Here is an 18,350-nt window from a genome sequence, read left to right as displayed (position 1 = left end):
TTTGGACAAAGTTCTCAGTTTGGAGTTTATGCCCTTATAAAAAAACAAAGATGACAAGTTTATAGAATGAACTGACCTGCAGCGGTAAGAACACTGTAGGAAGAACGCATCTCTGACTGGAATTAGTTCTCCTCTTCCTGTCTCCAACAGCTCCATCCTCATCCCGTCCTTTACGCACCAACCGTGGATAAAGTTTGGAATTTATTCACTTATATAAAAACAAAAATCACAACTTTATGTTGGAGGTACAGTAAGAAAAGCGCGTCTTTGTTTTAATCAGTGATCATCTCCAACAGCTCCATCCTCATCCCGTCCTTTACGCACCAACCGTGGATAAAGTTTTCAGACCCCCCCCCCCCCCCCCGTCACCTCCCGCCCTCCGTTTCTTTAACCCCCCTCCTCCCCCAGCCTGTCTCTGTTCTCTGTGACTCATCCATACAAACTCCTGCGTCCCTCCTGAACTAACTCACTCCTCTCCGTACCTCCAGCCCGTCTCCTCTCCATCCGCCGCCTCTCTTTAACCCCTTCGGCTGCATCCTGACGCACAGACCGCCACCATGCTCTGGAAATCCCGGACCAAGACTGACGGAGTCCAGGTAAAGAAACGTTTTTCACTGGTGAGCTTCTTATTTCTGCGGCTGTTTCTGTTGTTTGTGCGTAAAAAGCTGCACAGGTTGGCCTTTTCTAAGAAGATATTTCAGCTAAATAAATTCAGATTCAGACACATTTAAATGGAATTAAAATTGTTGGAGAAAGTGTCAATCTTTTACATTTAAAACCATACATGTCTAATCTCTAAGGATATTTTTTACTGTAGCAACGTGGATATCTGTGCGTAAAAACATCAAAAATCCTGGAGATAAAAATCACAGAATCTGATTTCATGGTAACACTTTTTTTTTTTAGATATTTCATAAGAAAAAAAAACTATTTTATGGTGTCACTCGGTGTGTAAAATCCCCAACAGAATTAAAAGGAACATCTGACGGCACAGCTGAGGGTGAATTTACGAGCTGCTGAGTGAAAATATCTCTTTAAGAGAAGTGGACCCTGTCGACCCCTCCCCTCATCATGCCGGGTGCGCGCAGACCCTATAAGTAGTGCGCTCATGGAGAGGCTGCAGGACTCTGTGCGTGTTGTGCGCGCGTGTGTGTGTCTGGCTGCAGCTTTTCATCTGCGCGTAAAGAGCTCTGAGAGATAAGGAAAAGTAAATACCGACGCCTCCGACTTTGATGGAGCCATAAGAGCGGCCTGGATTACGGAGCTTCTGGTGACACCTTCATGCGCTGAGTTTCACTTTTGGGGAATCCAGAGCGGTCCAGATGTTAATCCACACCTATTCGGCTATGGTGAGTGTTCTGAGCACTTTTAGGAGGCTGACGTCTCCTCAGCACTAAGCAGCCTACATTTATAAAACAGTTTGTTTCTGTTGCCTGCTGTCAGTGGATTAAAGCTGCAGGACGGCGCGTAAAACGTGCGTAATATTCGCAATCATCACTTTAAAAATAGCAAAAAATTGGTGCAATTTATGGTGCAGAGAAAAGATATCAACAGTGAGTTGAATTTTTTTAAACAAATGACACCTCAACAAGCTTTCAGAGTGTAAAAATTCTCTGTGATTTTTGGATTTCAATTAAATAAACTAAGGATAGATTTGAGCTGTTTTTCGCTCTGCGGTGAAATAAAATGTCAAGTGTCCAAAGGAGGGTTTCTGTCGCATCAGTCCGCAGAGATGCTCTTTGTCTGAGTCACAGCAAAGTGTCCAGGAGCGGGGACAGGCCGCAGAGAGCCGTCCTTTGAATGAGTGTGGTTTTAATTCAGAGTCCTCCTCCAGCGGGCTGAAAATGGACGCATCGATCCTGGTGACCCAGCTTTGAGAAAAATCAAACTGTAGCAGGAAGTGTGTGAGCAGGAATGTGGCTAGTGGACTACATTCTGTTAGCAGGAGGGGTCGAACCCGTGGAGTCACGTTACATTACCGTTTGCTCTCCTCAGTGAAGCCGGGAACCAGAACCGTGCGCGCCGGGGTCAGCGCGCTCCTGTTGGCACGTTATGAGGTGCAGATGGAGCCCCTCCCGGAGGACGTGTTGCTGCTGTGTTGTGTTGTTGTGTTGTGTTGCTCTGTGTCATTGTGTTGTGTTCTTGTTGTTGTGTTACCTGTCCTTTGCGCTGCTCCTCGCTGACCTTTGTGACTCCGTTCGTTCAGCCAGAGGCTCCTCCTGCCAGAATTCATCCCTTCAGCCGCCGCTGCTATTTCCAGCCTCTAATAAAATGGAAATTCTTTCATTTATGGGTTTTTCTTTTACACTCAGCTGCTTTCTTCTTGTTGTTGTTGTGCGTTTTTGTGTTTTGGTGTAATTTATCCGTAAAATGACTCCGGGACTCTGTCATCGGGTGAAATAATCGGTTGTGATTTGCTCCTTTGGGGAACTCTCTGACCACTCTGTTCTTCTGTCCAGGAGCGCGCAGACGGACTCAGCGGCTCTTCTCCCAGCGGCCGCCTCTCCCAGCTGTCCTCCCTCAACCAGGCCGCCTACTCCTCGGCTCCCCCGCTCTGCCACACTCCGGCCTCGGACTTCCAGCCTCCGTACTTCCCCCCTCCTTACCCCCAGTCGTCCCTCCCGTACTCCCAGAGCCAGGACTCGGCCTACTCCCACCTGTCGGACCCCTACCCCTCCATCAACTCCATCCATCAGCACCAGCAGGCGGCATGGCACTCGCAGAGGTCGCGCTCGGAGGAAGGGGGGCTGCTGTCTCAGTCGCACCGGGCTCTGAGCCTCGACCCCCGCCGGGAGTATCCAGCCGTCCCTCGGCTGCTGCACGGTCTCGGGGAAGGAGCTGCGGCTCTCGGGGACGGACCTCTGGGGATGCACCTGGGACACCACGGCCTGGAGGATCTTCAGGTGACTCTTTTCTCCTTTTTTCTCCTTTTTTCCTCCTGTAGCTGCGGCGGCGCTGCGCTGGGAGTCCGTGCGTAAAAGTGATCCGCGCCTGATCCAGACGCACCGAGGGTTGATAAAAACACCTCGTTCGATTTGTTAAATTCAGCTCTTTTTATGAGTATCGGATTTTATAGAAAATATATTTAGAAACAACTTCATTCTTTAAAAAACAGGCGCGTGAAGGCAGAAGGCCTCAGGGCAAATCAGAACGTTTAGTTTTTCTCTTTAAAAAAGTCGCGATTTATTAAGAAAACCTCACATTAAAAACTACATTTCCAGTTTAATTAACAGCTATTATATTTTATTAATCATTTTCATGAATTTTTCAATTTTCCACCTGTTCATTTTAACCACCTGAAGGCCTTTAGCCGGTTTTACATTTTACTAAAAATCCTCCAGATTCATTTTGGAGTGAAAAATAAAAAACATTTTTCTGCTTTAAAATAAAGAAACCGTAGATGTAGATGTGTTCATCCTGCTGTCTGCTCGCTGATGGATTGAACGTCCTGACATCTTCCTTTGTGGCTCCAACGAGCTGCAGCCAATAAAACGTCTTTTAAACAGCGGCGGTTATTCTCCCTCAGCCGGCTTTATTCATCCCGGTGCTGCACCTTTTCCTCATAGAACAGTGCGTGAGGCTCTCTGAGCAGCAGCTGCGCTGTTTGTTGGCTCCTCTCAGAGACGCACCGAGACCAATCGATGTTCCGCTCATTACCGGAGCGCAGCGACGGGAGGAGGACGGGAGGAGGACGGGAGGAGGACGGGAGGAGGACGGCCACGGAGCCGCTCCGACCTGCAGCTTTAGATCCAGAGAAACATCCAGAGATCAGAGAAATGTGGAGGATTCAGTCCAGATTTAAAATCCAACAGATTCGGTTCATTTTTTACTGAGGAGGGTTTATTTTATGATTTTATTTTCCTGGAAATAAAGAAAAATAAACGCGTTTTATATCAGAAAATATTCATAACTGACGTAAAACAATTTATTAAATATGCACTGTAATATGTTCATAGTGAATATAAAGTAATATAGAAAATAAAAAGCTTTATATTATTATACATACAGTCCACTAAAACACTGTTCTATATGTTTATAATAATATGTATAAACTAATAGAGGATAAATAGTTTTATGTGTTATCATATCTTAGAGTCACTGCAATGCTGTTAGAATGTGTTCATAGTGTGTATAAATATATAAACTAATGTAGAAGATAAACAGCTTTATGCTTTTATAAATACAGTCCACTAAAACACTCTGATATATAATATGTTTATAGAATATATAAACTAATATAGAAGATAAACAGCTTCAGATTTATGCAGTTCTTGCAGATGTCTTACATGTAATGTTTAGTGTGTGTGTCTGTGTGTAAAGCTGTTTATCTTCTATATTAGTTTATATTTATATTTAGTCTAAACATATTACACTACAAATACACACACACACACACACACACACATATATAGAGAGATGTGTGTAAAAGGAGGCGACTGATTTTGTCTAATAAGATTATTTATTAAAGCAAACATGTCAGTAATCTTTACTTTCTTTTATGTATTTATTATATATGCTTTATTTAGTGAATATATTGTTTTTGTTCTTTAGGTGTGTCTCAGTATTTATATAAGTCATAAATATTTACATGTGTGTGTATTTCTGCATACACACATAAATCCATCTGTCTATATTCACATAGAATACATATATATGATAAAGTGTGTCCCCTCCTTTAAACGTTTCAATGAGTCATTGTAAAGAGGAGAACTGCCTCCTTAGTTTACATCTGATGTGTAGAAATAACTTATTATTTATTCACTTAATTATACGTTTGGTTTGACATCGTCTGAATACCAGAGTCATCTTTTATTCTCATTTTTAGCTGTGTATCATAAATGTGAGTAAAGCGTAAAATAATCCGTCTGAATGGAACTGAACGGGTTTGAAGATTTATTTTTATTATTTACTGGATCCTGAGAGGAAACGTTGGACCTTCATCTCACCACGGCCTCAGAAAACACACAAGGCACCGTGTCTCTGAGTGTGTTACTGTGTTATAGTGTGTGTTATTGTGTTGTAGTGTGTGTTATTGTGTTGTAGTGTGTGTTATTGTGTTGTAGTGTGTGAGTCGGTGGGTAACTGATAGCTGTGTGTGTCTGTCTGACAGGGAATGGAGGAAGGATCAGCCCTGGGCATCCTGGACCACTCTGTCATTAAAAAAGGTAAGAGGTGGGAGAGCTGTGTGTGTCTGTGTGTGTGTGTGTGTGTGTGTGTGTGTGTAGAAAGGGAAGAAGAAGGCAGTGTGTGTGTGTGTTTGTGTCTAAGTGTGCACCTATATAATTGTGCTGTACATGCTGAAGGGGGTTTAGTGTTCAGGGGCACTCTAACACCAGCCACACACACACACACACACACACACACACACACACACACACACACACACTATAAATAATTCTGTTTTGCTATTTCATTTGAAGTCAAGAAGTCCTCTAATACTCAGCTGCAGACTTCAGCCCAAAGGCACACATTCTTAATGAACTGTTCATGGTCGTGTGTGTGTGTGTGTGTGTGTGTGTGTGTGTGTGTGTGTGTGTGTGTGTGTGTGTGCGCTCAGAGAAGAAGAAGTGGGGCACAGCAGCAGCAGCAGAATAAAGGGAGGGAACGTGATAAAAGAGGAGTTGTGGGGAAATGTGTGCAGCGTGATGCTGTAATATGAGAGCGGCAGCAGACACAGGGGCACGATTAGAAAACTCAAGTTGGATTTGCAGCCGGCGCTGTAAAAGAAAAAGCCTCCCTGACAGACGTCTTAGAGCAGAAAGCGGCTGAAACACAGAGCCTGCCGTGTGATAAACCCGCAGACATGTTAATAATTATTAGTGGAGCTGCACATTTGTACCTTTCAGCTGTGATTTAAACACTCAGGCCTCCTAACACACATTTCATCCTAAAGCTTCCACTAAACCAGGATGTAATTCTCCAAATGGAGTCCCAGAGGAGGCGCTTCTTCTCTGCAGCCGTCTGATGAACACATTCCACTTGTTTGCTGAAGAACTGATGAATTACCAGCAGCAGAGAGCAGACCTGAAGCCGTCATGAAAAGCAAATCCAGCAGGGAGGGGAAAGAATGAGGCAGAATATGGAAAAAAAAGAGAAAGAGAGGAGGAGACGACAGAGAAGAAGCTTCAGAGGAAACTGTGAGGCCTCCTGATGCTGCTGCAGGAGAGTTTAACACAGAATAAAAACAGATTAAATAGATTAAAACTGATTCTAGTCCAGCTTCCACATCCAGTAAAACCAGTAAAACCACAGCAGAATAACCCATAAATAACCACAACTCCTAATGGTTCCTTTGTTTTACTGCAGAACTGTTCACATTTCAGGAATTCTCTTTTTACTAAACATCATGAACAACCTGAATTTTATGAAGAAAAATAAATTCAGCTTCATCAACATTCATCCTCAGTTTATCATTTCCACATTACAACTTCCAGATCACAGAGTGTCTACAAAGGAACACAACATTTAGTCACCTGGAACTGAACCATGGAGGATTTACTGGAGGATCACAACCACAGAAGACAAAAAAAAGACACAAAACAACAAAAACGAGACATAATGTTACAAAAAAAGAGACAAAAAAATAGACAAAAAAGTTACAAAGCAACAAAAAAATGGAGAAATGAGACAAAAAAACACAAAACAATGTATAAAGCAAAGCACAAAATGACGAAAATAAGACAAAAACACAAGCGACACAAAAAGGAAACACAAAACGACAAAAGAGAAACAAAACTACAAAAACGTGAGACAAACAACAAAAGTCAGACAAGAAAAAGACAAAAAACTACAAAAACAGACAAAATATTACAAAAATGAGACACAAAAGAACAATCCAGTATTTTATTTTCTGATCCAAACAACTTTTCATGGTCGAGAAATGATTTAAATTTATAGTTTTACTCATTTACAATCTGCAGCAGAAACACTTGAAGAAATCTGATCCTACATTTGTTGTAAACTCATTTTTGCATTTTCACTGAAATCAGAGCAGTTTAAAGACACAGAACAGGATTTGTAGCTGCTAGAATCCACAGAAGTAAGAAAGGTGATTTAATTCATCAAAAAACACACAAATGAACCTACAGGGCTTTGCAAAAGTTCTGTTCCTGTTTCATGATCTTTAGAGACGTTTGCATGTCGGAGTGAAAAATTCCATTAAATAAACTGAAAGTTCTAGGCAGGTGTCATTAACACAGATTTGTTCTCCGGTGAGGGTGTATCAAGATGGAAGTGAAAAGAGTTGAGATATGTGTTCTCCTTCGTGCTGACAGAACCAAACAGCTGAACATCATGACCGTCCACAGACAGGCTCATGGTGAACATCTTTCAGGTCTGAACCATTCTTGAGCCTCTCCGCTCAGCACCAATGTGTCTTTCTCACAGCTGAAGTCGTCATGCAGGTAGTTTTGCTCAAATCATTAAAAAATGTAAATTTAAAAGCAACTATTTTGTCCAAAAACAGAGTCAGTCTCAACAGTCCTAATAAAGTGTCAGTAGGTGTAGGGTCAGGATGTTTTAGCAACCTCCTTCTTCTGGAAGTGGAAATTAAGATTTTAACCTCTTAAACACAAAGAAATGCAATAAAAGCTCCTTAAAGTGAAGGTCAGAGGATTTCTGAGCACGTTGCAGATTTAGTGGATTAAGAACCACATGAAGCCTGAAAAACAGAAGATAAATACAGAAAACCCTAAATCATGACTGACTTTATGAGATGTAAAAGCTCCATGTGGAGATGCTCCTCCTGATCAGAAGCAGCTCCAGATGTCTGCTGCCTCCTGAACAGAGAAAAGTTTGCGTTGAGCTGTAAAGTGGATGGTAGAATCACGCTGCTGCAGGTGTGAAGTGAATGCGCCGCTAAAACGAAGCCACCTGCAGTCTGAAGAACAGAAATAGAGCAGAAGATCACAGCGCATAGATTAAGGAGGAGCTGACATCTGCTGACTTCTTTCTGCATCTTCTACCCGCTCCACAGTTCCCATCCCCTCCAAGCTCAACGGCTCGTCGCTGTCCTCGCTGTCCATCGGGAAGGAGGGCTTCGGGATGGGCGCCGTGTCCAACCCGGCCGAGGTCTTCTGCTCGGTGCCGGGTCGCCTGTCGCTGCTCAGCTCCACCTCCAAGTACAAGGTGACGGTCGGGGAGGTGCAGCGACGCCTTTCTCCACCTGAATGCCTCAACGCCTCGCTGCTGGGCGGAGTCCTGCGCAGGTAATAAGAAGAATAACAACAATAACGTTCATCTGGAGCACCAAAACCTCTGAGATCAAAAAAATACTCATGAAATCCTGATATCGCTTTAGAAAAATGAGAACTTGATCTCTTTAGACCTAACAGTCCATCAGGCTGTGAAGGACACTGCATGGACTGAGATGGAACCAGAAGGTCGGACTTAGACTTTAAGATCTCATGAAACCTTCACTTTTCTGGATAAAAACTTGAGAGTTTGACTTCTCCAGATCTTGAAAATGTCATAAAATGAATCAATCTGTGAAGGAAACGTCTGGAAAGAGAAGAAGTGATTATGGTTGAACTGGTTGGTGGGACGGAGGTCAGAAGGTCACATTTAGACTTGGAGATGTTTAGAGAGTCCAACCAGGACGAAAATACTCATGAAGTCTTTATTTCTTTTGAGAAAATGAAAGTGTGACCTCTTTAGGCCTCCAAAATGAACAGTCTGAGACGGAAACGTGATTATGGTTGATCTGGTTGGTAAGATGAACCAGAAGGTCAGATCTAGACTTCCTGATGACAAAAACTCCAACCCATCTCATTAAATCTTTATATTTGTTAAGTAAAACGAGAATTTGTCTCTTCAGCCCTCTAAAACTTCCAATCTGAGGAGGAAACGTCTGTTTCTGGTTTGTGTTTTCTGCTTCTGTCTCATTTAAACTCACTGTGAACTCCAAACATCCTAAAATCCATCAGAGAAGCTCCTCCTGCTGAACGTCTAAAAACATTTCACACCTTTTCTGGTTTCATCAGAGCAGCTCTGTGTCCGTAAACCTTCCATCTTTTGATCCATTTCAGGGAATAAATTCAGGTTTTAAGTGTAAAAGCATCAGAGGTGAATTAATGAGACCTCGGAGCGGCTGAAGAACCTGCAGCCATGTTTAGCATAATAATGAGAAGCAGGCTGAGAAAAGGATGGAGGGAATGTGTGATGATTTTAATAAAACACTCTGATCCATTCTGCTGAAGAACAACACAGAGCTGCACAAAGTCAGGGAAAACTATTCACATTTACCTACTTTAGGAGTGGAAAACAGAAGGATTTATGGGAAATGTAGTTTTATTTATGTGAAAGAACAACATAGCAACCACGTTTCTGTCATCATAGTGTATTTTTTTTCCACTTTTATTTGAATATTAGCTGAAAAAACAATAAAAAGCTGCACAGATTCAGAAAGTGAGGGAAAATAATTCACATTTTTCTACTGTAAACATGAAAAACTGCAGAATTTACAGGAAATGTAGTTTTATTTATGTGAAAGAACAACATAGCAACCACGTTTCTGTCATCATAGTGTATTTTTTAGTTATTTTCCTACTTTTATCTTAATATTAGCTGAATTAAAGACATGATGATGGTAGATTAACATTCCTCCTGTTAAATATAACCCATGTGGTTTTTAAAGCTCCACGTGACCCAGGCTCCGTGTTTTTCATACATGTGAACATTTCTGTTGTTTTTTTCCTCAGAATAAGGCTGCTTTAATTTAACAACGAGGCTGAAGCTCCTAAATGGGTCATGAGACGGAATCACAAGAGAAGCGCTGTGGTTTAATGAACTGCAGCCTGGAGGCGACACAACAACTTTCTGATTTGGGTTTCAGGCTGAAATACTTTACGAGGACATAATTAAAGGATCTAAAGGGTAGAAAAGCCCGGTCCTGCTCTGCTCAGAGATAACACAACAGCAGAAAGGAAGATTTCACACATTAAGGACGTCCTCAGCATGCTGTAGATAAAACACCAGCAGCTCATCACTAAACAATCATCTGTTAGTTCAGACTGAATGTGCTTCAGTTGAAATGCTGCTCCAGATGTTCCAGGTGTTGGACGAAAACATTCGTCTATACGAGGAAAGTCTGAATCCTGTCATTTCTGGGCACATTCTTAACATTTTTCTGGAGAAAACATGAGAATTTGACCTTTTAGGCCTCAAAAATATCATGAAATCAATCTAGAAAGAGAAGAAGTGATTATGGTTGAACTGGTTGGTGGGACGGAGATCAGAAGGTCAGACTTAGACTTGGAGATGTTTAGGGAGTGACATCAGGACAAAAATACTCATGAAGTCTTTATATTTATTGAGGAAAAATGAGAATTTGACCTCTTTAGGCGTCAAAAATGTCATAAAATGAAACAATCTGTGAAGAAAACATCTGATTATGGATGAATTTGTTGGTGAGATGAACCAGAAGGTCAGATTTAAGCTTTCAGAGGACAAAGATGACAAAAATCTCATTCAATCTCTATATTTCTTGAAGAAAAAAGAGAATTTTACTTCTTTAGGCCTCAAAAATGAACAATCTGAGAAGGAAACCTCAGTTTAAGGTTAACGTTGGATGTTGAACCTCAGTCCACACGTCCATCCTTTCTCTAGATGTTAGTGACATTAGATGAACAAACGGAGGCTCTGTTTGTAGGTTTAATCTGCTCTGTGGAAACACTGCCTGCACTTCAACCCTGAACTCTGAATGTCCACCCTGTGACCGTTAACCACAGCTCAGTCACTTACAATGATTTATTTTGGATGGTTTTTTAAATGAGATGTTCAGAATGAAGCCATTCTGATCAAATATGACAGTTTGAAGCTTTAGTTTGGATCCAACAGCATTTCTCAGATGATTAGTTTCTGATCTGACAGAATCCTGTTTGTGTTTTTACAGTCTGGATCTGATAAATGCTGTAATTGTGGCAAATTACTTTTAAAAATGTGAATTTTATTACTGTTAAGGTTTAAAATACAGAACAGACGTTTAAATGTGAGAAATGAGAAATGAGGTGTTTAGAATGAAGAGACTGAGATGAAAGCTGAGATTTCACAGATAAGCAGCTGAAAAGTGTCGGTTCTGTTCTGATTTCTGGTGGGACTGCTCTTATAAACGTGTTTAGTCATTAACCCTCATGTTGTCCTATCGACCTGTTTTAAAGTTTGAAAATGTGGAAAAGAAATCTGCTTCCACAGTGAAACTTCTGATGTCCACATTTCCAACGTTTTTAAAAAACTGTTGAACATGTTTTGATGGAAAAACAGAAATGTTAAAAATGTTTAAGAACATTCACATAAAAACCAACCAAAATCCAGAGACTGGATTTTGGTTGATTTTTATGTGAATGTTCTTAAAGAAAATATCAGAAATTTTACTGATAAATATGGAATCACTTTAGATATTTTTAGAATTTTTTTGGGAAGATTTTTACTCATTTTTTGAAAATATTTACAAGAATATTCCTGCTGAATTTGAGGATTTTTTTAAAAAATAAAACTTTTAAGGAATTATTGGAATTTTCTTCCTGAAGGTTTTGCAAATTTTCAGAAATTTGGGGATTTTTTTTTTTTGCTGATTTTTTTCATTTTTTCAGACAAAGAAAGAACATTTCTGTTGCCTGTAAATGAGGACAGCAGGAGGGTTAAACAGAAAGACGTTCAGATGGTAAAACTGTGATCTCCTGTGTTGGTTTTTGGTTTTTTGGTGAATCAGCTGCAAACAGAAACATCTTCCAGAGGGCAGGACGTTATTCAGTGTGTTAGAATAAAGAAGGATGAAGCAGCAGAGAGGACAGTGAGGCTATGTGAGAGGACGGGGAACAGAAACAGTGAGAGGAGCTCTAAAAGCTGCTCTGTCCCCTCAGGGCCAAGTCAAAGAATGGTGGCCGCTGTCTGAGGGAGCGTCTGGAGAAGATCGGCCTGAACCTGCCCGCCGGGCGACGCAAGGCGGCCAACGTCACTCTGCTAACGTCTCTGGTGGAGGGTAAGGAGACGCCGTCATGCTCTGACCTGCATGCGTCCTGACACCCACACGCATGAGCAAACACGCACAAACAGCCGCCACGCATGGCTGCATGACGCACACACCGGCAGCTGCAGCAGCAAAACCACTGCAGAGACCAGAGGATGGACGTCTGAAGGAGGACAGTCAGACTGTGGATCATTCAGAGCTGGAGGACATTTAATGTTAGAAAATCAAACTTCTCTTCTCCAGCTTTCTGCTCCATATTGATCAATAATAGGCATTGATTGTCTCATCTTTATTCCATGTTTCTGTGTTGTTGCTAACCCTACTCTAATCCATGCTAATGTGATCTTTTTCTCAGCAGTAGAAGCTAGATATTTAGCTAGCTGTTACTGCTGACCACTGATGGAAAACAGTCCAAAGAATGAGTCTGATCCTGATAATATGAGGTAGAGAGAGACATTCAATCAAGGCTGACAATGGATGAAAAGATGGACAATAGAAGAGAGGACATAGCTTTGATCTACTCATTCTGTAGGAACACTGTTGGAGGATGGAAACGACAAAAACAAGACAGAAAACAACAAAAACAAGACAGAAAATGACAAAAACAAGACAGAAAACGACAAAAACAAGACACAAAATGACAAAAACAAGACAGAAAACGACAAAAACAAGACAGAAAATGATAAAAATGAAACACAAAATGACAAAAACAAGACAGAAAATGACAGAAATGAAACATAAAACAACAAAATCATCATCACCAGGTTGTGCTAACATGTTGTGGGTATTGTTCCATGTACAATAATTATTATTTAAAATATTATGTTGACTAAAAAATGTTGAGTGAATGAAAATTAAAACCATAAAAGTAGATTTAAATTAGATTCTAACTGTTTTATCAGAGATCCAGTTTGATCATCAGGGGGACAAGAGAAAAACTCCAGACTTATTTGGTATTTAACACATTTTAAACATTCTTTTCTCCTAGTTTTTATAGATTTGGTCTCAGGACAATTACTGATGTTTTAGGGTTTAATACGTTGATTATTATGGGATGTAAAACGTCCTCTGGTTCTGGGATGATCCTCCTAAACTGAGGCTCTGATGGTGGAAACGCTGCAGCTGCTTCATTAGAACAGTTTTTTTTAGCTCTGCACTGAGTTTGACTCCTTTTTTTCGACTCCTCCAGGTGAGGCCGTCCATCTGGCTCGGGACTTCGGTTATGTTTGTGAGACGGAGTTTCCAGCCAGAGCCACAGCTGAGTATCTGTGCAGGCAGAGCGAACCGGACCAGCTTCCAACACGACGCAGCATGCTGCTGGCCACCAAGTGAGTCCAGAAACCAGATAGTAACAGTTTATACATGAAACCATCCTAGAGACAGCTTTACAGCATGTTTTAATCAGTATTAGCATCATTCTGAGGACTTTCACTGCTGCCAGCAAACTGTAACCTTAAGGTAACATCCTGGGAATGTTCAGGGAATGTTGTTAAGGCTCCCTGAAGATTATTGTTTATCAAACCTGTCGAGAACGTCCAGGGAACCTCCCCCGAACAATCCCTTAAGGTTTTCTGAAGGTTAGTGTTCATCAAACCTTAAGAGAACGTTCAAGGAATGTTCCCCAAACATTAAGCATTCCCACAGGCAACTCTTTAGTAAGCATTCACGGAACATCCAGAAACCGTTCCCCAATCCAACCCTTCAGGTTTCCTGAATATTATTGTTCAACAAACCTTTCAAGAACGTCCATTCTGAACATTCCTTTAAGGTTTTCTAAGGTTCTGTTTAGAGAACACCCAGGGAACCTCCCCTAAACATTACTGTAAACAGGCTTAGGGTTCCTTTAAGATTCCCTGAGAATTGCTGTTTGGGAACCTTCAGAGAACGTCCATTGAGCATTCAAGGGACGTTCAAAGACTGTTCCCTAAACATTCCCTGAAGGTGCCCTGACGGGTATTGTTGACCTTTCAGAGACTATCTAGGGAACGTTCCCTGAACATTCTCCTCAGGGTCACCGTTTGGAAACCTTCAGGGAATAACCACGTCAATTACAACTATTGCTATTATTATTATTATGTGTAGTTAAATAGTTATTTTCCCCCAACGTTTTCACATTTTACGCTGCATTTTTCATGTTTATCTGATGTTGTTTCTGTTGATTAGACTTCTTAGACATCGAATGGAAGCAGCTAATGACGTGTTTCTGGTTCTTCTCAGGGAGATCTGTAAGGAGTTCGTGGACCTGATGTCCCAGGATCGCTCCCCTCTGGGGGGCAGCCGGCCGACCCCCTGCCTGGAGCCGGGCGTCCAGGGCAGCCTCACCCACTTCAGCCTCCTCACCCACGGCTTCGGGACGCCGGCCATCTGTGCAGCGCTGTCCGCCTTCCAGAGCTACCTGATGGAGGCCATCAAGATGCTGGACAAAGGAGAAGGAGGAGGGAAGAGCCACCACGACAAGGAGATGAAGCACCGCAAGTAGAGGACGGATGGACACCTGGACAGATGAACACCTGGATGGACACCTGGACGGAGGGGAGATGAACAATGACGGACTCTGAGCTTCACCTTCAGGATACAAACTGAGACTTTTAGCTCCCAGAAGCTCCTCCGGCTGGTCAGTTTCTGACTCACCTGGACCTGTTCCCATGATGGCGGCGTCTCTTCAGGACTGCTTTTACTTCCTGTTTTTCTTAACTGTGTCACCTGTGTGTTGTCAAAGCCGCCACACCTTCACACATGTCGGACTGGACTCACCTGGAAGCATCATAAAGCCATATCTGAGACGACAACAGCCCTCCGCTCCTCTGGAACTCTGGGAGACGTTCACCTGGAGGACAGGTGCAGCTTCCTGTCGGACAGGTGCAGCTTCCTGTCGTAGTTCTTCTTCTGTTCGTAGCGGGTGCTCATGGGAAACTGAGTGAGAGGCAGCTAAAGGGTTCTTTTATTTGAAGTACTTCGTGTTGGTAACTTAAGAAAATGGCACAAATCATTTTGTACTTTCTGTGTATGTTTATTATTAATGTTATTACTGTTATTATTATTATTATTGTATTACGGCATAAATGTAATATATTATTAAAGAATTAAGAACTGACTGGCTGAGCTTCATGTTTTTTTTCCAGTTTCTAACCGGAATTTCTTGAATAATTGATTTTTATTTGACAGATTTTCTCTGTTTTGTGAAATTACAAAAAAAAAAACTGCGAAAATGTTTGCATTTAGTACTTACCCATAAAAAATGTTTTAAATCGGCCCAAACTGTCAATTACATTTTTGAAAAATTACATCACAGACCCACCATCACCCACCATCATCCAACATCACCCAACATCATCCAACATCACCGACCATCATCCAACATCATCCAACATCACCCAGTAAGACCCACCATCACCCAACATCATCCAACATCATCCAACATCACCCAGTAAGACCCACCATCACCCAACATCATCCAACATCACCGACCATCATCCAACATCATCCAACATCACCCAGTAAGACCCACCATCACCCAACATCATCCAACATCACCGACCATCATCCAACATCATCCAGTAAGACCCACCATCACCCAACATCATCCAACATCACCGACCATCATCCAACATCACCCAGTAAGACCCACCATCACCCAACATCATCCAACATCACCGACCATCATCCAACATCATCCAGTAAGACCCACCATCATCCAACATCATCCAACATCGCCCAGTAAGACCCACCATAACCCACCATCATCCAACATCATCCAGTAAGACCCACCATCACCCAACATCATCCAACATCACCGACCATCATCCAACATCGCCCAGTAAGACCCACCATAACCCACCATCATCCAACATCATCCAGTAAGACCCACCATCACCCAACATCATCCAACATCACCGACCATCACCCAACATCGCCCAGTAAGACCCACCATCACTCATCATCACCCACCATCACCCAACATCATCCAACATCACCGACCATCATCCAACATCATCCAACATCACCCAGTAAGACCCACCATCACCCAACATCATCCAACATCACCGACCATCATCCAACATCATCCAACATCACCCAGTAAGACCCACCATCACCCAACATCATCCAACATCATCCAACATCACCCAGTAAGACCCACCATCACCCAACATCATCCAACATCACCGACCATCATCCAACATCATCCAACATCACCCAGTAAGACCCACCATCACCCAACATCATCCAACATCACCGACCATCATCCAACATCATCCAACATCACCCAGTAAGACCCACCATCACCCAACATCATCCAACATCACCGACCATCATCCAACATCATCCAGTAAGACCCACCATCATCCAACATCATCCAACATCGCCCAGTAAGACCCACCATAACCCACCATCATCCAACATCATCCAGTAAGACCCACCATCACCCAACATCATCCAACATCACCGACCATCATCCAACATCGCCCAGTAAGACCCACCATCACTCACCATCACCCACCATCATCCAACATCATCCAACATCACCCAGTAAGACCCACCATCACCCAACATCATCCAACATCACCCACCATCATCCAACATCATCCAGTAAGACCCACCATCATCCAACATCATCCAGTAAGACCCACCATCACCCACCATCATCCAACATCATCTAGTAAGACCCACCATCACCCACCATCATCCAACATCATCCAACATCATCCAGTAAGACCCACCATCATCCAACATCATCCACCATCACCCAATAACATCCATCGTCATCGAATGACAGCCAACAACAAACATCACTCCTCAGTATCACCCTTCAGTATCACCCTCCTGTGTCACCCCTCCTGTGTCACTCCTCCTGTGTCACCCCTCCTGTGTCACCCCTCCTGTGTCACTCCTCTGTCTCCATCTCTCAGCCTGAAGGCGAACATATGCTGCTGCTGCTGCTTTGAGGATCCGGAGTTTCAGAGACTCTTAATGTTTATTAATCACCTGTCTGATGAGACGCACAATAACACAATAACACACTAGAACACACACACACACACACACACATACACATATTAATACATTCAGTGTTACACACACACACTGTAATACACTGAGACACACAGACACACATTCCACCGTGTTCTTTTTAACATACGTGTTTTCTGCTCCCTCCAGACTTTCCTCATGTTTTATTTTCAGTGTAGATTCGGCTGTAAAATCTTCTATTACAGATTTCATCCCACATCCAGCAGCAGCTTTAATTATTTGTGTGTTAAACTTGTCAAAACTCTGCAGCTTTTCTCCTGCAGCTGAAGAACTGCAGACGTCCTGAAGAAACATCTCAGAAACATCTCAGCACAACTTCAGGCTTCTTGGCTCCAAACTTCCTGTGGTAGTTAAAGTTTCATCTTTAATAAATTCAAATTCAGGCGCTGGAAAAAGGTGACTGAGTGTAAACTTTAACGTTGGTAGGTGATGGTCAGAACTATTAGAGACGATGGAGGATCTTTGTACACACATTTTCATTTTTCAGAATGTGTGTAAAATGGTTCAAAAGTCGTCCTGAATGACTGAAAATGTGTCTGTGATAAAACTTGTCCAAAAAGAACCAACCTTTGTCCAAAATGACACAGAAATAGTCTGGAATTACTCAAAAGTGGTCAAAAATAAAAAGGTATTTTTAAAAAATTTGTTCAAAATGAATATTTTGACAATTTTGGGTGATTTTGGGCAACAATTAGTAATTTATGAGACGTTTCTGATCATTTTGGGAGAGCTTTTTGGTTATTTTGGACGTCTTTTGACTGATTTTGCTTAATTTTTGAGTCTCCTGAAGGTATTGGAGCTGATACCGCTGCTATTTTTAAACACCAGCAGTATACGGTATTACCGTAATACCGCCCAAGCCTAGTGGTTGAGTTTACCAGTTTTACAGAACAGGCAGATGCTGCAGCTGATGATGCTGTAATTCACAGAAACAAGGAAACAAGTCCATCAGAATTTAGTGTGAACAGTCCAAAATGAAACGGTCATATACAGCTTTCCTATTGGCTTAAAGAGACAAAAAAACAAACAAACTTTGTAACAGTGAGGTCAGTAGCAGCTTTCATTTTTTCTTATAACTTTTCAGTGCCTGCCCCCCCCCCCACTAAAACTAATCTGGATCCGCCCCTGGTTGTACACTGTTTTTTTTTTTTTTTTACTGTAACTAAAACATGAGAGAACTTTTCCTTCTCATGTTGAAATGAAACACAGCTGGGTCACGCGTGTTTGATCACACGTGACCGAGCCGTGTTTGTTCCCCAGAAGCCGTGTGAGTGAGCAGCAGCACAGAGCCAGAGGTTCTTCTTCTTGTTCTTGTTCTTGAGATGAGTGCAGCAGTAAAGGACCACAGGGACCAAAG

At 42.2% G+C, this 18,350-nt stretch overlaps 1 protein-coding gene across 2 annotated transcripts; it reads left to right on the top strand.

Annotated features, from left to right (window-relative positions):
- Positions 1-436: 436 nt before the first annotated feature.
- tfap2e (transcription factor AP-2 epsilon) lies at positions 437-14,803 on the top strand. 2 transcript variants are annotated; one of them, XM_051955914.1, is made up of 7 exons: positions 437-596; positions 2,460-2,903; positions 5,111-5,165; positions 7,976-8,207; positions 11,859-11,977; positions 13,155-13,293; positions 14,183-14,803. In XM_051955914.1, exons 1-7 carry the CDS (start codon positions 558-560, stop codon positions 14,442-14,444), a joined length of 1,290 nt encoding a protein of 429 aa, XP_051811874.1. In that variant the 5' UTR covers positions 437-557; the 3' UTR covers positions 14,445-14,803. The 2 variants fall into 2 exon arrangements, with proteins under 2 accessions (XP_051811874.1, XP_051811875.1); XM_051955915.1 differs by lacking the exon at positions 437-596 and adding an exon at positions 1,107-1,349.
- Positions 14,804-18,350: the final 3,547 nt, after the last annotated feature.

This window comes from Acanthochromis polyacanthus, chromosome 11 (assembly GCF_021347895.1).
Source record: "Acanthochromis polyacanthus isolate Apoly-LR-REF ecotype Palm Island chromosome 11, KAUST_Apoly_ChrSc, whole genome shotgun sequence".
In the NCBI taxonomy this organism is placed as follows: domain Eukaryota; kingdom Metazoa; phylum Chordata; class Actinopteri; family Pomacentridae; genus Acanthochromis; species Acanthochromis polyacanthus.
This window is presented reverse-complemented; position numbering and strand designations above follow the sequence as displayed.

Coding starts and splice junctions, on each gene's coding strand:
- tfap2e (XM_051955914.1), top strand. CDS start 558: ATGCTCTGGAAATCCCGGACCAAGACTGACGGAGTCCAG. Junction 597..2,459: donor CCAAGACTGACGGAGTCCAG/GTAAAGAAACGT, acceptor TCTTCTGTCCAG/GAGCGCGCAGACGGACTCAG. Junction 2,904..5,110: donor ACGGCCTGGAGGATCTTCAG/GTGACTCTTTTC, acceptor TCTGTCTGACAG/GGAATGGAGGAAGGATCAGC.